The 26,074-nt window shown below is 35.8% G+C and overlaps 1 protein-coding gene across 4 annotated transcripts in view; it reads left to right on the forward strand.

Annotated features, from left to right (window-relative positions):
• Positions 1–26,074, forward strand: part of ROCK1 (Rho associated coiled-coil containing protein kinase 1) — a 166,048-nt gene that overhangs the window by 91,849 nt on the left and 48,125 nt on the right. For all 4 annotated transcript variants that reach the window (XM_090285751.1, XM_090285753.1, XM_090285752.1 and 1 more), the window contains 6 exons: positions 2,242–2,377; positions 3,637–3,728; positions 3,817–4,063; positions 18,662–18,768; positions 19,951–20,101; positions 24,583–24,743. In XM_090285751.1, coding sequence (XP_090141877.1) covers positions 2,242–2,377; positions 3,637–3,728; positions 3,817–4,063; positions 18,662–18,768; positions 19,951–20,101; positions 24,583–24,743 — 894 coding nt within the window. The remainder of the gene's footprint in view (positions 1–2,241; positions 2,378–3,636; positions 3,729–3,816; positions 4,064–18,661; positions 18,769–19,950; positions 20,102–24,582; positions 24,744–26,074) is intronic.

Below are 26,074 nucleotides of genomic sequence, written 5' to 3' on the forward strand. Positions count from 1 at the left end.
GTGGCTGACTACACCTCCTGGGATTCGTCAAAGCACCTGGTGGACAGCTTCAGACCACGTCAAAGGATCACCACCCAATCATCTCTGCAAGTGACACACTCAAAGGTGGAATCTGTGGACACCAGAGCCCTGCTGTTGTAAGTCCTGCTCTGTGGGACAGGCCCCTGCACAGATGAACTGCCAGGGTGGTTCATGTTTGCAGCTAGTCCTTGCAGCTGATTGGCCTGGGGGTAAATCCCTTCCATGGACATGCCAACAGTAATCAAGGTTCAACTGCAACAGGAGGGTGTACACAGCCCATATGGCGGAGGTGGGGTGCATCTGGAGTGCTCAGCTTTGGTGATCATGGACCCTACATAACACCTACTACTTTAGTCCACTTCACTAACCCTGAGGACATAGAAGTTCTACCTAATACATAGAAACAAACACAGGGAGGCTGCCAAAATAAGGGAAGAAAGAAACATGTCCCATATGAAAGAACAGAACAAAACTCCAGAAAATGAACTAAACAAATGAAGACAAGCAGTCTACTAGATCTGAGTTCAAAATACTGGTTATAAAGTTGCTCAGTGAAGTTAGGGGAAGACTAATTGAATTTAGATAGTACTTCAACAGCATAAAAAAAGACATGGAAACCGTAGAAAAGAACTAGTCAGAATGAAGCATGCGCTAGCTGAAATGAAAAGTAATTTACAGAGAATTAACAGTGGAGTAGATGAAGTCAAGAATCAAACCAGCGATTTGGAATATAAGGCAAGCAAAATCACCCAATCAGAAGAGCAAAATGAAAAAAGAATTTTAAAAAATGAAAATAACGTAAGGAGCCTCTGGGACAACTTCAAGCAAAGTAACATTAGCATATGGAGATATCCAAAGGAGGAGAGAGTGAGCAAGGAAAAAAATACAATAAAAATTAAATAAAAATAAAAGTCTATTTGAAAGAATAATAAAGGAAAACTGCCCTAACCTGGTGATAAATAGACATACAAGTTCAGGAAGCACAGAGAGTCCCAAACAAATTGGACCCAAAGAGGACCACACCAAGACACATCATAATTAAAATTCCAAAAATTAAAGATAAAGAGAATCTGAAAAGCAGCAAGAGAAGAGAGAGGGGTTCCCATAAGACTACCAGCTGATTTCTCAAAAGAAACTGCAGGCAAGCAGGGACTGGCAAGAATAATTCAAAGTGATGAAAAGCAAGGACTTAAAACCAAGATTACTGTCCAGGAAAGCTATCATTAAGAATAGAAGAACAGATAAAGTGCTTCTCACACAAGATAATGCAAAAGGAGTTCATCACCACGAAGCTGTTATTATATGAAATTTTAAAGGGACTTATTTAAGATAAAGAAGATCAAAACTATGAACATTAAAATAACAACAAACTCAAAACTATGAACAACTGAATCTAAAAAACAAAGTAAGCAAACAACTAGAACAGGAACAGAATCATAGGTATGGAGATCATGTAGAGGGTTATCAGTGAGGAGGGGGAAGAGGGAGAATGGGGGCAAAGGTACAGGGATTATGAACCATAATTGGTAGGTACAAAAGAGACGGGAATGTTACTTGAAATATATGCACAACCCATGGACATGAACTACAGAGGGGTATTGCTAGAAGGAAGTGGGGTACTGGGCAGAGTGGGGGGGCAAAGGGGAAAAATTGGGACAACTGTAATAGCATAATCAATAAAATATACTTAAAAATTTTTTTAAGTTGTGAATGTGTTTTTTTCTTTTAACTTTCCTCTTCTTTATAGTTTCATTTTCTTAAACAGGAATTTCCTTCATTATTTTTGTTATGTACCAGTAGATAGATACATAGAATACCTTAGAAGAGGTAAGTTGTTGAGACAGGGAGAGGATTAAGGGTGACACACAGGGACTGGTTTACTTACTGCACAAACTGTAGCATTTGGTTCCATTTGAGCTTTGCACCATTTAATTATCAAATATGTTACTATTACCTAACTCCTTTCATAGTTCATATCTTAAATATAGGATGTAAATAAACCAAAATTTTGGAAGTATAATTCATTGTGGTTATCTTAAACTAATAAAACAACTCTCAATCTGATGGGTTTTTATATTCATGAAGTCAAAACTCCCTGAAAATTTTACTTGAAACAAAAAGCCCATCTTAAATCTTTATGTTTTGTTTTTAAGAACAATGTATTCTCAAATAAATGAGGAGTATTAGTTGCAATGGTAACTTTTGTCATTATAATTTCAGGGGAATCAAAGAAGAAGTCTAGAGTCTACAGTGTCTCAGATTGAGAAGGATAAAATGTTGCTACAGCATAGAGTTAATGAGTACCAAAGAAAAGCAGAACAGGAAAATGAAAAGAGGAGAAATGTGGAAAATGAAGGTAAATTATTACTTCTTTTGAAAAATGCTGGCATTCCTGTCTAATACTGTCATTGAGGTCTTTGGCATGAAGTTTTCTTAAATTTAGTGCCTATGATATATATTTAAAACACTAAGACACTTCATGAGCTAAATACCCATGTCCCAAGATAAATATATAACATGTTAAAGTCAGTAGTAATGTTTTAGGTGATTTTCATCCTATGTGCTTATTAAAATCTCCTGGAAAGCTTTAAAGAATACTGATACCTAAACTCCAGAGATTCTAATTTCATTGATCTAGATATGTGGCCTGAACGTCGGTATTTTTGTTAAGCTCTTTAGGTACTTCTAATAAGTAGCAACAATAGAGAACTCCTGAACTAGAATTTCAGGTGTTTAATGTTTGTGTTATAAATGCTTTTAAAATAGCTTTCTACACCCTTTGATCCAGTGATTTCACTTCTAAGAATTTTTACATACACACTTATGCACATGCACACTGATGTAGAAACAGGGCTATTCATTGTAGCAATTTTTTAAATGGAAAAAATTATAAACAAATATAATCAATGATATAATAAATTTTGTTATGCCTATATCATAGAATACTATGCATATTATGAAAGAATAAAGCATCTCTTTATATGTTATAAAGAATCTCTAAGATGTATCTTTAAGTGGAAAAAAAAGTAGATTGTTTAAAATAAGCATGCTTGTCTGTATAGCTTAAATGTGTATATATATATATATATAGATATGCATGTGAAAACATATTACATGTGTTTTTATATATTAGGGTGTGGATACATTTGACTGTCTTAGGAAGGATATGTAAGAAACTGATAATAGTTGTGGCTGGGGAGAAGAGTCAGAGGGACTAGGAGGCAATGCGGAGACATACTATATGGTATCTTTGGAGTTTTTAATCATTTAAAAAAAACAGAACTTTAAAGATTTGTACTATTCAGAAATAAATAATATTAAAACTGGCTTCATAACATTTCAGTAATAGGTTGATTTTATTAAGGAAATAAAAGAACTGAAATACTATAACTGTAGAAAAAATCGATTTTTGCATTCTGTATTATAAAACAGTGCTCTACTTTATGATGAATTTAAAATGTAAGTCCTTCCAAGGTGGAATTTCACTTTATGGGTGGACCTAGTGTAGCTAGCTGACTATTAGGGCCTAAGACTAAATTTCATTTATTTAAATGGAGTTATATGTTTCCTCCATGAAACTCTGTAATTTCTACATGTTATTCCTTTATTTACTAGTTTCTACATTAAAGGATCAGTTGGAAGACTTAAAGAAAGTAAGTCAGAATTCACAGCTTGCTAATGAGAAGCTGGCACAATTACAAAAGCAGGTAAGTTTTTGGAATGTGGTTTTTTAAAAATTAATATTTTATTGTGTTTTGGTCAAAAATCTATTTTCTTGCTCTTTTTTTTAAATAGCTGGAAGAAGCCAATGACTTACTTAGGACAGAATCAGACACAGCTGTAAGATTAAGGAAGAGTCACACAGAGATGAGCAAATCTGTCAGTCAGCTAGAGTCCCTGAACAGAGAATTGCAGGAGAGAAATAGAATTTTAGAGAATTCCAAATCACAAACAGACAAGGAGTATTACCAGCTGCAAGCTGCATTAGAAGCTGAACGAAGAGACAGAGGTCATGATTCTGAGATGATTGGAGACCTTCAAGGTAATATTTCTTACTGTGGTAAAATATATATAACATAAAATTTACCATTTTATTCATTTTTAAGTGTATGGTTCATTGGCATAAAGTACTTACATATTGTTATGCAGTCATCATGATTATCCATCTGCAGAACTTCTTTTCATCACCAACTAAAATTCTCTACCCTTTAAGCAGTCGTTCCCCATTATTAACTCCTCCCAACTCTTCGTAAACATCATTCTACTTTTTGTCTCCCTGAATTTGACTATCGTAAAAGTGGGATCATACAATATTGGTCCTTTTGTGTCTGTCTTGTTCCACTTAGCATAATGTCTTCAAGATTCGTCCATATTGTAGCATGTATCAGAATTTCTTTCCTTTTTAAGGCTGAATCATATTTCATTGTATAAATATGAGACATTTTGTTTATCAATAGAAGATAATTTTCTAAATTTAGTTTTTTATTTGTAATTCTGCTTAAAGCATAAAGTTTACCATCTTAATCCTTTTTAGGTGTAAGGTAATTATTTTTTATCATATTGCCCTCATAAAGAAAATTACCTTGGCAAAACCAGAAATAGCATTTTTCTTCTTTCAGTATGTCTACATTTGTATCACACTGTAATTTCTTTACTCTCATGAGCATTCCTGTGAGGTAGGTAATGTGAATATTTCTAATTTTACAGCCAGATTAGTGAAAATGTAATTTTAAGCATGCCTATCCACAAAAGTCTTATTCAAAGTGGGACTAACCCAAGCTGAGAGAATTATTAGTATTAAAACCTGGGAGTTCATTGTGTATTGTTGATAGAAATAGAAACTCAATTGCAGAAATAGAATCCCATTACAAATAAAGAATTAAGTACTTGAGAAAGTTAGCCCTAGAGATATCAGCAGTCTTTGTGAGTCTAAAAGGAAAAAGATTGATTATAACAGTGAATAAAGGAACAATTTTTATAATGGTAATACTATTCAGTTTGTTTTCAAAAAGATGCCTGGTTCTACCCACCTCTCATATATTTTTCTATTTTATATTCCCATTAGCAGCAGAATCTGTATTAACTAATCAAACAGATATGCATGGAAGTTGCTAGATTTCTCAGGGGAAAATTGGGGGTGGGGTGGTCCATTTTAACCTTAGTCATAGGATGGGAACATAGTTTGGGGTCTCATGGGGCATGATGTTAGCTGTAATTCTGTAGAGAAAGGTCAGGGTCAGTTTTTTTTGTGACTGTGGAAACGGAAATTAAGATCTCCTGTTGGTTCTTAGCTGAGGAGTGTTGTGCAATCTTATTTCTAGGCTTAAAATAGATCTAAATATAATCAGAAAAGTAACCTCATTGTATGTATTAGAAAAACCTCATACTTGACTTTCTTACATTGCTTTGCTAGGCCTTTTTATATAATTAACTGTGTGAAAGTCACTAAGTCACTTCATCTGCCTTCATTATTTAAACAAAGGAGAATAGAATAGGTGACCCCTGTAAATCCTTCCAGTTCTAAATTGTTTAAGTCTTTGATCTTCTGGTTATGACTGAGCTTTGAAGTGCTTGCCATAACAGAAGAGACCATCATCTATGTGTTTTAACAGTGGTTTTAATTGAATCTATTTTTTAGGTATTAGTAGTATTAAGAAAACTTTATAGCATGATTTATTATTTAGGTTTATCCTTTTTCAGTGCTTCCCTTGAGGCTTAATTTTTAATTTTTATCTGAATCAAAGCTCACATGCATTAAAAAATACATAAAACTTATATGAGCCTCAACATACATATAAAGATGCATTTTGGTTAAAAAAACAATTTTTACATTAATTTTTTATGGTCTTTTAAGAAATTTTAGGCCCCTCAGGTATAAATTTCTCATAGTCTAGGATCCTTGGGCTTTTGGTAGAGTCATGATTACTTCCCAGTTTCCTAGTTCAATGTCCTTCATGTATACTAGTGAGCAGAAGCATTTTCATGTGTATGGAAAAGACTTCCCAAATATAATTGGATAGTAAATATTTTAGGCTTTGTGGACCACATGATCTCGGTTATGTGTTCTTTTTACTTTTTACAACTCTTTGAAAATGGAAAAAAAAATACCAGAACACTTTTAGCTCGTGTCTGTAGAGAAATAGAATACGGGCCTGAAGTTTGTCAGCACCTATAAGGCTACTTTACAGACAAAATTAGCTTCCAAAAGTCCAGGCTATAGAGGCTTAAACAAAGTGAATGAACAAAGATCAAAATTTCATGGAGGAATGAAAATTTTAACTGAAATGATAAGCTCTCCATCTAGTTAATTTATCTGCGATTCTTCATATTTAAATGCAAAAAGACAAATGGTTTTAAGTTAACCATTTAAAACATCTTTTTAAAAATCCTGTTGTTTTAGTTGGTTTCCTCTTTAACTTTTTATTTTGGAAAGTTTCAATCATATACCATAGGAGAATACGATAATGACCCCCTAGGTAACCATTTTCCAGCTTCAGTAATCTTCATCTAGCAGACAGTCATGTTTTATTTAAAATTCCCTTCTCTTTCCTTACCATCCAACACTGAATTATTTTGAAGCAATTCACAGGCACCTCATTGTTTAATTTGTAAATATTTCAGTATCTCTTAAAGATAAAGGATTCTTTTTTTTTTTAATGACCACAATATGATTATCAAATCCAGAAGAAGGTTGATAATTATTTAATATGGTAGTATTGAGTATTGTAACATCTAGTCAATGCTCAGATTCTTCCAGTAGTCTCATAATTTTTTGTTGTTTTTGTATTTTGCTTGAATTGGGCTCCAGTTAAGATTCACACATTGCATTTATAATATGTCCCTTATGTTTTTTGTAAATCTATAGGTTCCCCTTCCCTTTTTTTGTTGTTTGTAGTTGTTGGTTGAAGAAGAAAGGTTTTTTTATTCTGTTGAACTCTCCCATTCTGAATTTTACTGATTCCATCGGTTAATATGTTGCTGTGTCCCATGTTGTACTTTAAATTGGTATTTCTGGAGGCTTGCTCTATTTCAGGTAGGACTTTGGCAAGAATGCTTGTAAGACATTTATGTACCAGGATTCACATAAAGTCTGGCTATCTCTTTGTGATGTTATAAGCCATTGATGATCATTGACTAAGATCCTTTGTTTCTTTAGGAGTTTGCAGTGCTAATGATCTGTTTTTGTAATTCTTCATTCCTTTATTAACTGAAATTATACTATAAACATCTTTTCACCAACTATGTAGTTATCTTGAGGTACAGCTTATAAAGGAAAGTCAAGTTAAATACTTGATTCTTTTCTTTTCCTTAAAAATTTTCAGAACAGTAAATTTATTTCCTCAGCATGCTCCAAAGGTAACCAGTGATGTTTTAAAATATATTTATGAACTTAAAATTTTAACATATTTAATACATTAGCTCACTGCAGTATACTTATTGATGCTCATTTGTGGCTAGTGAAAATCTCTTCCAGTTTAGACAGTGTCCTAGTAGTCCTGGATAGCATCTTTTCTTTTTGGTATGCACAATATATTTTCCAGGATCATTTTCTATCGTAGACCTGGAATGCCCATTAACAAGAAACCCAAGTTCTTTTTGTGGTATATGACATTCAGAGACTATAATCTGGATGCTGCAAGTATTCACTGCTATTGTATTGATAGATGTTTGTAGGACTTTTTAATGGACAAAGGTAGGAAATACTTGTTTTTCATTGTAATTGCTAATACCTTAATTTATTGTATTGTGATTAGAAACTATTATGTACCAGATATCTACCTGAACTATTTCTGGCTTTGTTGATAATACATTTATAGATATTAGTTGGGGCATTTGAAAATTGTGTAGGTTTTTTGCTTAATATGTTTTGAGTTTGTTTTTTGAAAGGAAAACAATAGATCAGTTTTCTAATCTAATCAAACAGTTTTCTAAGATTCCATTTATTCTTCCTCTCTTTAATCTGTCAATTTTTATAATGTATTTTAAAAGTTACCACTATTCCCTGGTTGGTGTGGCTCGGTTGGTTGGAACATTGTCCCATGAGCTGAAAGGTCGCAGATTTGATTCCCAGTCAGGGCACATGCCTGGGTTGCAGGTTCAGTCCCCAGTTGGGTCATGTATGAGATGTGTTTCTCTCACACTTTGATGTTTCTCTTCCTCTCTTTCTGCTTCCCTTTCCCTCTAAAAATCAATGAGCATGTCCTTGAGTGAGGATTTTATTTTTTTAAGTTACTCCATGAATTTGGCTTTTTTTTTTTCCTCCTAGCCCCCTTGTATTTGTAAAAGTTTTTCCTCTGCGTATTTTTTATTGAGGTGAAATTCACATAGCAAAAACTTAACCATTCAAAAGTGTACAGTTCAGCCCTGACCGGTGTGGCTCAGTTGGAGTGTTGTCCCATAACTGGAGGGTTGCAGGTTCAGTCCCTGGTCAGGGCACATGCAAAAGGCAACGTATTGGTGTTTCTCTCACATAGATGTTTCTCTCTCCCTTCCTGAATCCCTTTCTCTAAAAAGCAGTGAAAAAAAGAATGTCTTTTGGTGAGGACTTTTTTTAAAGAGTGAACCATTCAGTGGCATATAGTATATTCACAGTGTTCTGCAGTCACCTCCTGTATTTAATTTCAAATATTTTTGTTATTCCAAAAGAAAACCTTGTACGCATTAATCTGTTTCCCTGTCTATTCCCCTTGCCCTAGTCCCTGGCAATCAGCAATCTCGTCTCTATCTTTGAATTTACCTGTTCTGGATATTTCATATAAATGACAGCATGCCGTATCTTACCTTTTGTATTAGGCTTCTTTCACTTGGCACGTTTTTAAGATTCATCCATGTTGTAGCATAGATCAGTACTTTATTTATGGCTGAGTAATAGTCTGTTGCATGTTGCCCTGGCTGGTTTAGCTCAGTGGATTGAGCGTCGGCCTGCGAGCTAAGTGTCGCTGGTTCGATCTTCCAGTCAGGGTACATCAGAGAAGGAAAACTCTGACTCCAAAAAACCTCCGCTGCCTTGCGGCATACCTCTTCAGGGGAAAGGCTAAGGGAGTAAACCCCGACAGAAAATCCGGAGCCGGAGTCCCTAAGGCGGTTTGATGTTGTAGTCAACACCGGCAACTCCTGCGGCGCACCTGAAGCCAAGCTGTATTGACTCCGTCTTTCCCTTGGACCCTTCAGCTGCGAAGAGAGGGGGGGTCTGCTGCATGGGCAACAGCAGACCCTCCATATTACCCTGCCCAGGCTCTGTAGCTTCAGCGTCATCACAAGATGTCGATTCAACACGGGAGGAGACAGATACCATGTCACTCCCGAGTCGGACTGCACAGCCATTCTCGGCGGTGCAGATAGACTCTTAAGAAGCTACACCATCGTCTCTCGAGACGGACGGCTGCCGACGACGAATAGTCTGTTGCATGTAGATACTGTATTTTGCTTAGCCATTCATCTGTTGATGGACATTGAGTTATTTCCTGCTTTTGAATGTTGTGAATAACACTGCTTTGAACAAGGATTTTTTTGGCATATCTGTTTTCAAATCTTGGTTATATATCTAGAAGTAGAATTGCTTAGTCATGCAGTAATTCTTTGTTTAGCTTTTGAGGAACTTCCAAACTGTTTCCACAATGGCTGCACTATTTTACTTTCCCACCAGCAATGTGAAAGGGTTCTAGTTTCTCCACTTCCTTGGCAATACTTGCTATTTAACCATTTTTAGTCATAGACATCCTAATGGGTTTGAAATCGTGTCTCATTGTGGTTTTGATTAAATTTTCCTAATGACTAATGATGCTGAGCATCTTTTCATGGACTTACGGACCATTTATATATTCTTTTTGGAAAAGTATTCATGTCCTTTATCCATTTTTTAATTGGATCGTTTTTATTTATGTTGACTTTTAGAGTCTGGACAGTAGACCATATCAGATACATGATTTGCTTAATATTTAATTCCATTCTGTACATTGTCTTTGTACGTTCTTGATAGTGTCTTATAAGAGTTAAGTCCAGCTTATCTATGTTGTTCATGCTTTTGATATCGTATCTCAGAATACATTACCAAATTCAAGATTATGAAGATTTTACCCAATGTGTCCTAAAATTTTTATGGTTTTAGCACTTATATTTAGGTCTCTGACCTATCTAATTTTTGTATATGGTATGATGCAGGGATCCAGTATCCAGTTTTATTATTTTGCATGTAAATATCCAGTTGTCCCAGCACTGTCTGTTGAAGAGATTATTATCCCCCATTGAATGGTTTTGGCATTATTGTTGAAAATCAGTTGGCCATAGATACATGGATTTGTTTTTGGGTTCTCAGTTCTATTCCATTAGTCCATTATTTCTTAATGTCAGTACCATACTGTTCTGATATTAAGCAAAATTTGCTTTATAGCTAGTTTTGAAATAGGGAAGTTTGAGTTCTATAAGTTTGTTGTTCTTTTTCAATAGTTTGAACTATTCAGGGCTCCTTATAATTTCACATAATTTGAGGATCTGGTTTTCCTTTTCTGCATGAAAGACCTGTGAAATTTTGATAGGGATTGCATTGAATCTACAGAGCACTTTGGGTAGTATTGCCATCTTAACATATTAAGTCTTCCAGTCTATGAACACGCGATAGAGTTTCATTTATTTAGGTCTTTTTAAAATTCATTTCAGCAGTTTGTTTTTAGTTTGTCATGTACATGTTTTACACCTCCTTGGTTATTTTTATGTATGTTATTCTTTTAAATGCTCCAATAGAATCATTTTAATTTTATTTTTGTATTGTTCATTGAATACATTAGCTGTGGGTATTTCATAAATACCCTTCTTTGTTTATGTTTAATGCAGTATTGTTTGGTATGTTGAGGTTTTATTACTTCTATATCTTCATACTGGATTAGGATTGTATTATTATAAGTGATATTAAATGCATCTGACCTTGAGAGTTTTTTCCCTTATTTTGCACTCTCCTGTTATATGTTGCACATTCACTTACTTTCAGTTTTTGTGTGTAGTTGGTGGGCCTCATTTAGATTGTAGATTTCATATTTGAGGATATAAACACATTTAAATTTTTTTAAGTGGGATTTTCTGTTGAAACTTAACACATATACACATATTAAAATAAATAAAAATACACATTTGGAGAAATTTTTACAACATGAGCAGACATGCATAACAAGAATCCTAATTATGAAACTAACATTACCAGCAACCTAGAAGTTCCCCTGTGCTTCCTCTTAGTCACTAACCCCCTTATCCTCAAGTAATCATTGTTCTGACTAACACCATAAATTAGTGTTGCCCTTTTTTTAACATTTTATAAATGGAATCATGTAGTAAATATTCCTCTGTGTCTGTTTTATTTCATTCAACATTATGTTTGTGAGGTTCATCCATTTATTGTATGTAGCAATTGTTTATTTCTCCTTGCTGGATAATATTCCACTATTATATACAGTCACTACAATCATTCTGTGACAGATAGATATTCTGATTATTATCATTTGGAGGCTATTGTGGATAGTGCTGATATGAACTTTCTTGTACATATTCCTTTGGTAATCATACATATGGATCCTGATGACATATACTTTGGTGTTAGAGAGCCATAGAGTATATGTATATTTGTCTTTAGTAAGTACTTTCAAGTATTTCAGAGTAGCTGCACCAGTTTACATTCACCATCAGTGTGAGTTACAGTTTCCACATCCTCATCAAGGACAATACTTTTCCAACTGATTTTTGTCAGTCTTTTTTTTTTTTTTTAACTTTATTTTTATTTTATTTTTGTCAGTTTTGATGATGCATGATGATATTCCTTATAGGTTAATTTGTATTTCCCTGGTGGCAATTTGTAATGTGCTCTTTAGGTCTTTAGCCCATTTTTTATTGGATTGCTTGACTCTTTCTTTTTTTTAATATGCTTTATTGTTTGGATTTTTTTTTATTTTTTTGCTTTGTTCCTCAAATAGGATGTGTGTGCGTGTTTGTACACACCATACACTGATGACACATGTTTTTGAAACTTGAATTTTATTTGAAGATTTGGCCATAAAAATTTTTTTTGCATTAAAACATACATTTTTTTAATTTTTTTTTATTTTTTAATATGCTTTATTGACTATGCTGTTACAGTTGTCCCAATTTCTTTTCCCTTTGTTCCCTTCCACCCAGTGACATCCCTCCCTCCTGTTGTCCACCCACCATAGTCCATGCCCATTGGTTGTGCATATATTTCTTTTCAACATCTTCCTTTCTACTCCGCTCCCTCCTACGATGCTTCTTAATTCCTGTACCATCTCCCTCCCTTTCCCCACTTCCTCCAACCTGCTGACCTCCCCCCATAATGTTCCCCATACCTATAATTCTTTTCTCACTCGCGTTGCCTACTTAGTTTGCATTTATTTCAGTTCCCTAGCTTCTGTTGTTGGTTATTGTGATACAGTTTTCATTTTAATGTTCATAGTTTTGATCCTCTTCCTCCTAAACAAGTCCCTTTAACATTTCATATAACAGTGGTTTGGATCTGATGAACTCCTTCAGTTTTACTTTGTCCTGGAAGCACTTTCTCTGCCCTTCTATCCTGAATGACAGCTTCGCTGGATAGAGTAATCATGATCGTAGGTTTTTGCTTTTTATTACTTTGAATATTTCCTGCCAGTCCCTTTTTGCCTGCAAAGTTTCTTTTGAGAAATCAGCTGATTATCTTATTGGGACCCCTTTGTATGTAATTCTCTTCTTCTCTCTTGCTGCTTTTAAGATTCTCTCTTTAGCCTTAATTTTTGACATTTTGATTATAATGTGTCATGGTGTGGTTCTCCCTGGGTCCAGTTTTTTTGGAACTCTCTGTACTTCCTGGATCTATAAGTCTTATTTCCTTCCCTAAGTTAGGGAAGTTCTGCTTTATTATTTTTTCACATAACTTTTTCATTTCTAGCTCTTCTTCTTCACCTTCTGGCAGCCCTATGATTTGGATGTTGGCCTGCTTATAGCTGTCCAATAAGTTTCTGAGCCTCTCCTCATTTTCCTCATTTCTCGTTTCCTCTTTCTGCACTGGTTGACTGTTTATTCCTTCCCTATGTTCCGATTTGTTGATTTGATCCCTGGTTTTCTTGCCCTCACCATTAGTTTCGTATGTGTTTTTGTTCATTTCAGCAGGACTAGCCTTCATTCCTTCCCCGTCTTGTTTAAGATCTGCTGTTAGGTCTGTAAGCATTTTTATAACCAAAGCTCTGAACTGAGCCTCAGAAAGATTTCCTATCTTCTGAGCCGTTAGAGTAGATATTTGCTGTCTGGTCAGCTTCATCACTGGGATCTCTATCATGATCTGTGCTATCCTGACAGTTTTGTGTTTACCTTTGCTTCCTGGGCAGGGCTGTCACACCTCCTACACTACAGGGGACGGAGCCCCATGCATTGGTCACAACCGGGCATCCCATCTCACCACGTTGTTGCATTTTCTGCGTGGGTGTGGGTCCAAGATGGATTCCTGCCTTTCACTCCGCTGAGAGACCGGGAGCTTCCTCCTCCATCCCCACCGCCTCCGGGCCTCACGGTCCAAGGCAGTGAAGGTCTGCCTTCCCCAGCTTTGGAATCGCAAGCTGACGGGTGTGGTCTGCAGCCGGGGGTGCTCCCCAGGCACTTCTCACCTCCCCTTAAATATGGGTGTGTGTGCTTACTGCTGTCCTGCCTCCGTCACTGCTGCTGCCAGGGACAGCACAGTTTGAACTCTCCTCCCCGGCTTCGCCCCTCTTACCTTTCCAGAAGAGTACCACTTTATAACTTCATACATTGGACTTCCATTTATTTTCTGGAACTTCTGGTTATTTCTGGTTTTGCGGTAGTTGTATTCCTTCTTAGATGTGGAGGGAGATGGAGCGTGTCAGTCTAGGCCTGCATCTTGGCCAGAAGTCTCCTGTTTGTTTGCTTCCGTGTCCCAGGCAGAGCTGTCACTCGTACTACATTGTAAGGGGCGGAGCCTTAGGGATTCGTCAGTAACAGGTGACCTGTTTCACCACATTGTGGCGCTGTATGCAGGGGAGGGGTCTGAGAAGGAACAATGCTGCTTGCCCAGCACTCGCCCCTTTTCCAGGTACCTCTCCCACTTTTTCACTGGACTGGTGCCCCTCTAGCTGCTGCCCTGGCCGTTGTTCCCAGAGTGGTTGGGTCTACGGATGTTCTAGGTCCGTGGGGGCCCTTTAAACAAGCGGACTCTGCCGAGAGACTGTCAGTTTCTGCCTCCATCCCAACCCCCACTGGTCTGCACAGTCAGAAGCAATGAGGCTTGATTTTTGCCGGTGCTAGGACCATGAGCTGCGCAATCTGGTGAGGAGCTGGGAATGCTCCCCAGATTTCCGCTGGCCTGCCACTGTTGCTACTGATACCACCACCACACTATGTCCTCTCTGCCCCGGCTCTGCCCCTCCTGCCTGTCTGGAAGAGTATTTCTTCTTTATATCTTTGTTTGCTGGACTTCCATGCACTTTGATTTTCTGGAACTTCTGGTGGTTTCTAGTTTTGAGGTAGTTGTATTCCTTCTTAGTTGTGGAGGGAGACGCAGCACGTCTGTCTACGCCTCCATCTTAGACGGAAGTCATGCTTGACTCTTTCTTATTGGTTTATATGAATCCTAGATATTAGTTCTTTATCCAGTACATATATTGTCCTTTCCCATACTTTATGGTTTGCCTTTTCATACTTTAATGTTGTCTGCTGATTAACAGAATGTGCTACTTTTCTTATTTATTTTTTTAATCCTCCCCTGAGGATATGTTTTTATTGATTTGAGAGAGAGAGAGAGAGAGAGAGAACATTGATTGGTTGCCTCCTTTATGTGCCCTGAACAGAGATCAAACCTGCAACCTTGATATGTGTCCTAATTGTGGATTGAACCCACAACCCTTTTGTGTATGGGATGATGCTCCAACTAACTGAGCCATCTGGCCGGGGCCTCTTTTCTTATCTTTAATTCAGTCCAATTTATTTTTGTTTTCTTTTATGGTTAGTGCTGTAATTAATGTGGCCTATTAAATTTCTTGATTAAGTCAGGAAGATATTGATCCCTATTTATTTCTAGAAGTTTTAATCTAGTGGTTCTTTTTTCTTTTATTATATTTTTATATTTTTTATGTGAAGCTTCTTTACTGTCATGTATTGCACAGACAAGTAAGCTTTTTCCTAGCATTTTTTTTATAATAGAATAAATAAGGAACATAAACTATATTTTATTTAACATCTCTTACATGGGGTTACTAGGAATCTATAACACTGGGGAACACAGTTTTCGTTGATTTAGATCCAACACTTGTTCTTGGCTAACTTTTGGCATTTGAATCCAAAAATGACCCCAGTTTTTCCCTATCACTTTTTAAGGTACAGGATACCCTCCCTTTTTCCCCAAAATCATACACAATGTACATACAAAGGAAAATAAAGAAAAAATTACCTGAATATACTGTTTATTTAGAGTTATTTTATTCATACAAAGGCTATAGATTGTTACTGTAAGTCAAATTGTACAAGTAGTAAAGTTCTGCTAGCAAACATACATATTAAGATATTTTATTTTTTCAAACAACAGGCTTAGAGATGCCAAAATGAGATACTTGAAACAGTCTCCTTCAGTTGGCAAAGCTTTAGCAAATTGCTTCATGAGACCCAGTTTTATGTGCAGAGGTGGGAATATAATGTGCTTTCTGTCAACAAGTGGCTCATGTAGAATGTTTGGATCACCAGGTTTAAGGTCAGATCTTGGAGGCCAATTTGACTCCACCCAGTGCTTCTCATGAGCTCTACTATACCACATACGCAGAAAACAGGGATACTTGGTGTATCCGCGTTGCTGACCAAGAAGGAAGCAGACCATTTGAAGGTCAACACAGTTGATCCAATTGTGCTTGTGATATTGCAACAGATCAGTGACTCTCCTTATGTTTTCATATTCTTCACAAAAACAAACTGAATGGCCAACTGGGACTGCACCAAATAAATTGCCATTGTGGAGGAGGACACACTTCAAGCTCTGCTTTGAGCTATCGAAGAACAATTGCCATTCAGTTGCGTTCTGGATTGGAAATCCCAATTCCTCCATTAAACCATGTATATTAGGGCAATACACAAAGCCACCGTCACTTCGAAAGTACTGTAGAGTTGCACTTTCTCTTGATTGAAAGTAGGATACCTTCGCTCCTTTTTCAAGCAAGTTTTTCTCATGCAGTCTTGATGCTAGGAGTTCTGAATCTTCTTTGAATAGTCCCAAATCTCATGCCAAATCATTCAACTCATGCTGATCAAATCCCTTACGAACTGAGTCATCTTCATTTTCAAAATCTTCATCGTTGCTGTCACTTAGTTCTTCACCATACTCCTGTTTTTTGAAAGAGGGTAGTTCAATGAAAACTGGCACTGGGATTTCAGCTGAATGAGGTTCTGGGCGTATAGCTGATGGTAGGCTAGGGTACTCTTATTTTACATTTATTTTTCTTGTTATATCCTGACGTTTTCACTATACAAAAGTAACAGTCACTTGAATGATCTGTGGGCTCTCACCAAACCATAGGTATTCCAAATGGCAATTTATCACGTGTTCCCTTTGTCCACATCCGTAAACTCTCGACACACTGCTTGCACACCTTGTGAGGGGCCCAGGACTTACCTTGATCACCAAGTTTTACTTTAAAATATGCAAAATAGGCTTGCCTGACAAATGCGCTGATGTTCGTCCTTTGACTGGGAATAGTGAAACTGCCACAGATATAACAAAACGAATCAGGGTTGTTTAGGCACTTACAACAAGAAATAGCAGAGGCAGACATCTGAAGGAAAGGAAATAAGTATGTATGTAAATAAATAAATAAATTCTGTTAACTCCTAGTATACAGACAAGAACTCAGACTACACTTCGGAATATGATTCACTATCTAGAACAGCACACAACCTCTCACTACACTGTCTCATGTGTAACTGAATAGCCTAGACAAGTATGAACCTAATGCTGGTCTCCAAGGTTGTCCCCCACACCTCCCCACTTAAAGGAGGTTTGCTCTCAGCCAATAGGAGAGCACTAGTGCTTCCCTCAATCCAGCTCGATCCAGCCTAGAGTGGTTGCATTAGGATAAGCTGTAGAGAAAAAAAAATTGACTTGACAGAAGAAAACTAACTGCAGTTTTGAAATCAGCATGCCTAGTTAAGTCTAAAACAGCTGAAAAATCAAACTCAACAGGAATTATGTCAAAAATTGTTCCTCTGTGTAGTGGAGTCGACACATTTTTATTACTTTGTCTTATTTGGGAATTGGTTTATATAAACATGAAAAATTTAGTTTAACCCGAATATATGATTTTTGTATGGATTTTTAAAACCTATATTTTATGAAAACAGGAAGAGACATTTTTTAATAGCACTTTAACATTTAAACATCTTGCCACATTTGCTTTATCTCTCTCCATATAAACATACACATGCTTGCACTTTGTATTTTTGCCCAGTGATTTGAAAGATATTGGCAGGTGTTTCTTTCTCCTACGTGGACATAATGCCATTTTTGTTTGGTTTGTGAATACAGTTGTTTCATTACTCTCTAGCAGATAAGCAGTATCAGGTGCCAAAGATTTAATATTCATTTGTTCACTAAAGAGCTACTTCAGGCACACTAAAATATAGGAAGGAGGTAGAGTGAAGACTTAGGCAAGTACAACTTAGATATTTTTTCTGGTCCTTCATTTCCCTGCCAAGTCCTTGACTACTTTGTTTTTGTTTTATTTTATTTGTTTGTTTTTTAAATTTTATGTATTTTTAGAAAAGGGAAGGGAGAGAGAAAGAGGGAGAGAAACATCAATGTGCAAGGAAAACACTGATCAGTCTCCTCTCCCATGCCCCCAGCCAGGGACCTGGCCTGCAACCCGGGCATGTGCCATAATCTAGAATCGAATCTGTGGCTTGGGGTTCACAAGACAACACCCAACCCACTCAGCCATACCAGTCAGGGTCTAGGCCACTTTGAATCACAAATAAGGAAACAGATTCTGGCTTTTGAACTATGAACAAGACCATATAATGATATTCATTTTTGTTAAATTCTGTATGTATTAAAATTGTGTTTTAAATACGCATTAAGAACCTTAAAGGCATAAAGTATGTTATGAGGAGATTGCTAAGTATGAGTTGATGCCATTGTATGGCATGAGCTTTAGGTGGGTTAAAACTAAGCTTTGTTAGAATGTTTGAATTCCGCAAAACTCCATTTTTATAGAAAACTAAGTTAGTTTTAAATTAAATTAAATTTAAATTTAAGAGTGATTAAACACTTCAGAATTTATGACACATATAAAGCACTTAAATACTTGCCTTAATTAACTAAAGCGTTTAACCCTTAACATCATAGAAAGAGCACTTCATAAAGACTCAGGCAGATCTGATTTCTGGACCAAGCTCAAGCTGCATCTCTTTGACTATTTGTGAAATAAATAATATATACTAGGTGACCTCCAATTAGCATTGACATTTTTTATTGTATATTGTAGTTACTGTATATACTACCAAGAAAAATATTAATTTAATCTGGTCAGGATATTTAAAACAATTTTTTAATCTTAATAGTAATGCAGAACAAAGAGACTTGTTTTAATGACTATATAATATTTTTCTCACTTGATAGCACGAATTACATCTTTACAAGAGGAGGTGAAGCATCTTAAACATAATCTTGAAAGAGTAGAAGGAGAAAGGAAAGAGGCACAGGACATGCTTAATCATTCAGAAAAGGTAAATGATTTAGCATTACCAATTACAAGATAGTGTTTACTAGTTATCAAATAGTATAAGGTGGTTTTATAAAATAGCATTCATTCCTAATGTTTATATATTGTATTTCTAAAAGTTGTATGGTTGATTGGTTGGTTTTGTGGGACTGGTGTATGTGTCTTAATTAGGGCTTTTTATTGTGTTATTTTTGTTTCTACCCTTGAAGGGTATTAGTTTTTTGATATTATTTGATCACAAATTGCTTTGGTTTGGAAATACCTTTGCATAAGAAATTTTTTTTGTACGTGGGTATGATGAATGTGCTGAACCTTATTACTATCCTTATGAAGAAGGAAAACAAATGATCACATGTGCTTTTTCCATTTTGTTGGTAGGAATTAGCAAAATAGAAAATTCACAGTGATTGGTCTTTACATGTAGAATTTTCTTAATCCGAAATGTCATTGATTATCTTCTGCCCCTACCTTGCTTAAAAAAAAAAAAAAAAAAAAAAAGGATTAAATAGATAACAGGCAGATCTAGCTGTCGCTTTTGCGATGCCTCGCTGAAATGTTGTATGTTTACTAGATCCTCAGATAAATGATGAGAAAATCTACCAGTTATCTTGTCCTTTGTACATGTTTTGTGACAATCAGAATAGTTTTTTGATATCTAAGCCTGGTGTAAATGTAGAAACCGGATGAAAGAAAGAAGAATAGAAGAAACACCGAAACAGAAATGAAATACATTTTGACTTGATCTTTCATCAAAGCAACATAAATCTAGGTGTAGATACATATGTAGATAGAGATAGTTTATTGTTTAAAAAAGTGGTAGCAATTTTTTTTTTTTGAATTGAAGAATTGTCCTATTTATTTCTGACCCTAGCAATTAACCCTTCTAACATAATCGCCACCACAGCTTTGCCCTGCCATCAGCCATGGCTAATGATTCTAATGGGAAGGGGCAAGTATTTGGGGTAAAGAAAAGGTGACATTTTGCTTTTAAGTTTATATGATGTGAAATATATAAGAAAGTATAAAAAATAAACTTATGTCCTGAATAAAAATATTTAAGAAAGGTGATGTCACATTTCAGGCTGGTGGATTCATATATTATTTCTTGTGGGATATTATATAATGTAAGATTTAATATTCTATCTTTTGAACAGTATATTATATGACTCTCAATTTTATTTTACAGGAAAAGAATAATTTAGAGATAGATTTAAACTATAAGCTTAAATCATTACAACAGCGGTTAGAACAAGAGGTAAATGAACATAAAGTAACCAAAGCTCGTTTAACTGACAAACATCAATCCATTGAAGAGGCCAAGTCTGTTGCAATGTATGGTAAGTGTCAGTTTTAATATTTTCTACATGATTAGTTTTCAAATAATACCTACAGAAATTTTGATTTTGATCAAAATTTTACTTTATAGTATTACAAAATCTTAAACATTACAATTAATAACCTGGAAAGAGAATATTATCTGCCTTTTTCTCTGGATACCTTCCTTTTTATTTTTATTTTAATTTGTACTCAAGGATACATTTATTGATTTTAGAGAGAGGGGAATTGGGGTGGACGTCCATGTCAAAGAGACATCGATCGGCTACCAACTGGGTACATGCCCCAACTGGGGATTGAACTCGCAACCTAGCCATGTGCCCTGACTAGGGATAAAACCCATAACTTTTCTGTGCACAGGATGATGCTGCAACCAACTGAGCCACACCATCCAGGGTTGGATACCTTTCATTTTTTTAAAATAATAATTTCACCTGCTAGTTTCCTCACTTCACCGCCCTATACTACCCTCTGCTCCCTATAAAAGTCAGGAAGTTGCTCTTTTTTCCCAGTTTTTCAGTATTTTATTTACTTACTGACCCATTCTGGAACTTATTGTCTGTTAATTCATCTGCTTTCTTGCTCTGAACCCTCAATTTTCTCATTTATTTGTAATTCCATGGTATTAGGCCTCTAAACACAACCTTAGATCAGATCAACCAGCCACTTTCTCCACTTCATATAGTTCTTCAGATGAGTGTCAGCCCACTGCATTATCTCCTACCACAGTTGAAATGTCAATTTTTAGATACAGGTATCCCCTGTATAGGTACTTCTGTAACATGGTTTCACTCTTAACATGATATGATTGTAGAAGATATCCAAGAATTGCTGGTAGAAAAAGAAACTGATGAAGCAATTTTGGTTGCAATGACATCTGGAATGTGCCAAGATAACTTAGGGGATGATAGCACTGATGAAAACGAAGAAGTTAAACAGTTTACTCTACAAAGTGCAAAGAAAGGCCTAGACTTAGCCGAACAGTTAAGAGTCATATTTCTTAAATGAAGATCCTTGCACTGACAGGAGCACAAAGTTTAAGAGAGAACTTCGAAAGTGATTAGCACCATACAATGAAATTTATAAAGATCTCAGCTAAAAGAAAGCAATCTAAAATAACAGATTTTTGCAGAAAATAAAGCATAGAAATCAAGATAATGCTGAAGAAGATCTGGAGGATGAGGCTATCTTATCTTGTCAAAAAGAAAATGCATTCGGTTAATGGAGCTTAGTAGTGATGATGAAGAAAACATTACTTAATTCATATTAATATGTAATACTTTTGATGAAAATTGCTTTAATAAAGATATTTCTCTTAATTATAAAAATATAATAGTACGTTTTTTAAATTTTTGGAACCTAACCTCCCCTTTTTGTACTAGTTCTTTGTTTCATATAACATGGATTCGCATAACACGGCATTTGTTAGGAACCTAACAACCATGTTATACGGGGGTTACCTGTATATCACTCATTAGTTCCTTCTCCGAGACTTTTATTGTCTTCTCAAGCTTCCTTTGCCATTTCTTTATTACTCCATTGTTAGGTGAAATTTCCTCCTATTTCAAAAAGAAATCATGAAAGCATAGGTGTGAATTTCTTAAAATCTAGTTCTCTTACTTAACCCATCCTACTTCTTTACCCATCTTCAATATTTTTCCTGTCATTTTAGAGGAGGGTGATCCTTCTCCTGTCTTGGTGATATGTTCTAGCTGTACTCAGATCCAGTCTCTTATCTCATTCTAACTTATTACAGTAGTGTGCCCCCTTACCCATGGCTTCACTTTCTTCTGTTTCAGTTACCCGTGGTCATCTGAGGGTCAAAAATATTAAGTGAAAGATTCCAGAAATGAACAATTCATAAGTTTTAAATTGCATCCTGTTCTGAGTATCATGATGAAATCTCACAATGTCCTGCTCTGTTCCTCTAGGACGTGAATCATTCCTTTGTCAGTGCATCGATGCTGTATACATTCCACACCTTTTATTCTTGATTATCAGATCCACTGTTGCAATATTGCAATGCTTATGTTCAAGTAACCCTTATTATACTTAAAAATGACCCCAGAGCACAAGAGTAGTGATACTGGCCATTTGGATATGCCAAAGAGAAGCCATAAAGTGCTGTTACATACTGTCAGAAGGTCGATAGTTGCCTAATGCTATATCACAATTCCTATGTCATTCACTTTACTTCATCACATAGGCATTTTATCATTTCATATCATCACAAGAAGGGTGAATACAATACAATAAGATATTTTGAGAGAAACAGATCACATTCACCTAACCTTTTTTTTACAGTACATTGTTAAAATTGTTCTATTTTATTATTGTATATTATTGTTAATCTCTTACTGTCCCTAATTTATAAATTAAACTTTATTATAGGAGATATATAATTTATGTTTTTAAAAAGACCACTCCTGCTGTGTGGTGAATGCTTTTCAGAGGGGTAACAGAGGGAGATCAGCTAGAAGGCTATAGGGTATAGGCATTGGTGTTAGTAAAACTGAAAAGAATTAGCAATACGAAGGACAAGAGTTGGTGATAAATTGAGTGGAAAAGGGATAAAGAAGAAATCAAGAATCAAACTTTTAATAGCTAGATGTATGTTAATATATTTTGACATCGAGATGATGGATAGGAGTGGTTTGAAATGGGAAGGAAGTAATGGCATCTATTTAGATATGTTGATTTTGAAAAGTGTATTTGATATCCAGGTGGTGATGTCAAGTAGTCAATTGTATCTAATAAGTGTGAAGCTCAGGGGAGAGTATCAATTCAGGAGTCACACACATGGAGCCATATGAAGAACATGATAAAATCAGCAAAGGGAAGAATACAGTCAAAAGAGAATAATAATAATGGAACCCTAAGGCAGTCTAACTTTTGGAGGTCATGTAGAAGAGGAGAAACCAACAAAAGAAAGAACAGCCGAAAGAATAACGGAAAAACCAAGAGAGTATGGTATCAGAAGCTTGAAGAGTAAAGCATTGGGAAAAATGAGGAAGTAGTTCAATATATTGCAATCTGTTAAGGTCAGTGAAGATGGAGACATGGATATTGTGTGTCCTCTGAATTTTTTGCAAGATGTATGTTATTGGTTAACATGCAAAGAAGAGTTCTGGTGGAATGATGGAGATAGAAGCCAAATTGGAAAGAGATAAATGTATAATAGGTGAAGCACTAAGACAGTAAGTATAGATAGCTCTTTCAGAAGTTTGGCTATGAACAGAGATGGGTGGTAGCTGAAGAGGGATATGAGATCAGTAGAGGGTATTTAAGGAGATAATAAATTAGATTATTATGTTGATAGGAATGATTCAGTTGGGAGGAGGAAATTCTTGAGGCAGGAAAGAGATAAAATAATTGAAGGAACAAAGTCCAGAACAGAATAAAATGTGATGATTGTATTGGTACAGCTAAGTTTGTAGGTGTGGGGAGGAAGATGAGGAAGTTTCATTCTAATGGTTTCTTTTTGTCACCTAGATGGCAGTCTCTGAGAGTGTGAAAGCAGACTTAATAAGTTTGAACACTCTTAGTGCAATTACTATTTGCAAGATCATGCAGAAGTTAACCTCTCAGCACCTTAGTTACCACATATCAAAAAAGAACCTCAGTGTAGACTAATATCTTCTGTTAAAAATTAAAATAGGTGTTATACAATACCACCATGGAATCTTGTTTATCTGAGTTGCATAAATTAGAATTCCTATCATACCTTTAAGTCTCTTATAACTTTTCTGGAACAATGCAAGGTACAGATTAATAACCACAACCTATTTTTCAGCTTTTATCTGAACCACGTCCATCTTTCTCTTCAGTTATTCTCATGCCCTCCACCCCCACCCCTGATTATTTTTCCAGCTACAGTTTCACCTTGTGGTCTGAAAATGGCACTGATAATCTCTCATATAACTGGAAAAAAGGATTTAGAAGGTTTTATTTTATTACTTTATTGTATTTTATAACTTTTTTCCTTTAGATCTTCTATATAAATAATTGAAATAACATTATGACTTCTATAACAAATAACTTCATTAGAGCCCCAGGATAAAACAGGGACATTTTGCACCAGCTTGTCTTATATAGCCCATGAAAGCGAGAAGTAATGGAGTAACCCTGGCCAGGTAGTCAGGTGGTTCAAGCATTGTCCTGCTGCACCAAGGTTGCTGGCACATCCTAGAATCAACCAATGAATAAGTGGAACAACAAATTAATGTTCTCTCTCTCTCCCTCTCCCTCCCCCCCCTCCCTCCCTCCCTTCTCTTCTCTCCCTCTCTTCCCTCTTCTTCCATCCCTCTTTCTCCCTTCCTCTTTTCTTCTCTCCCTCCCTCTTCCACTCCAACTCTCCCTCTTTTCCTATCCTTCTCTCCCTCCCTTTCTCTCAAAAATCAATAAGTAAAAATTAAGGGAAAAAAAAAGAAAAGTAATGAAATATTCTTTATTTTAAATGTATGTTTGTAACTTTTTTTTTCAGAGATGGAAAAAAAGCTAAAGGAAGAGAGAGAAGCTCGAGAGAAGGCTGAAAATAGGGTTGTTCAGATTGAGAAACAGTGTTCCATGCTAGATGTTGATCTGAAACAATCTCAGCAGAAGCTTGAGCATTTGACTGAAAGTAAAGAAAGAATGGGGGATGAAGTAAGAAAAAGTACTGATTTTGTTCATCTTATAAAAGAGAAACAATCACGTTATGTCTGAAAAGCATTATCTATAATTTAAACAACATGGTGGAAATTTGAATGCTATATGATCACCACTATTTCCCTATCTCTTAGAATTTTTACCTTCAAATAGTTATTAAACATTCATACCATAGGGTCTGTATCATTTTGCACTGTGACAGTGCAACTGTGTAGAGGTATCATAGCTCCTCCCCTAAAGAAACTATCTGCTTTAAACAAACAAACAAACAAACCCGTCTTTATTGTAAAGTGTTCTGTAATCCCAAAGAAGAGCATTGCTGTTGGGTTTCCAAAAAAGTTTTCAAGTTAAACTTTAGTCTTCACTGGCTTAGACTGATAGAAATCACAGGGCACACATTTACAAAGCAATAAATAAAAAGACAAAATGACATTATATCCTTGTTGATACTATATGTATTTTAGAAATTATAAGATGAAAGTAATTAGTCCACACATGTAACTTAAGAGAGAAAGGGAAAACCAGAATAATCAGGAAAGACTTAACAAAAGAGGGATGAAACATTACCATTATTTTAAAGGTTAAGGAAGACCTCAAAAGGTAATAGTTGGTGGGAGGAACATTGTCAGTGAAGATAACAATGAAAGAGTGATTACTGAGTGCTTACAAGAAAGGTAAGTGAGGAACAAAAGGGACTTGATCTGACCAGAGAAGAAGAGACATGTTGATTGGTGATGGGAGAAACTTGGGAACCAAAGTATTAATAGTCTTAAACTTAAAATGGGAGATAGAGGTGAAAGACTCTTTAAGGGAAACTCCTCTGGTAGTAGTATATATAATGACCTAGAAAGAGGAGAAATTAGAGATACCTATTAGAGTCAGCTTGCAGAAAGAATGGATGTTGAAAGTTTGGAAGATAATATTTAGTCACTTAAAATAATTTTTGTCCATCTGTTGTTACCCACCTGTTTCTGTGCTAGGAGATGGGATACTGAATAATATAGGTATGGACTTGACTTCTGTGGACCTTACAGTCCAGAGGGAAAGACAGGCATGACATATATTTAAAAGATGAAGTAGTGAGTGGTGTACGAGTGTTATGTCTAATCAAATCTAGGAGTTAAGCAAGGTCTCAAAAACTTCGGAGGGTTATAGACTAGCACAAACAGTTATGAATGAACTAGTAAATTTAAGTACCCCTTAGGAAGTTCTCCCCGCAAAGTAGCTTTTATACTCATCTTCTACTCCAAAATTTCCACACAGGTTGGAGTAAGAAAAAAAACCAAAAAATTCCCCCAAAGATCTCATATCTGAAACTTGGGGATTAA

The sequence above is a fragment of the Furipterus horrens genome, unplaced genomic scaffold (genome assembly GCF_987537825.1).
Source record: "Furipterus horrens unplaced genomic scaffold, mFurHor1.1.pri manual_scaffold_8, whole genome shotgun sequence".
In the NCBI taxonomy this organism is placed as follows: domain Eukaryota; kingdom Metazoa; phylum Chordata; class Mammalia; order Chiroptera; family Furipteridae; genus Furipterus; species Furipterus horrens.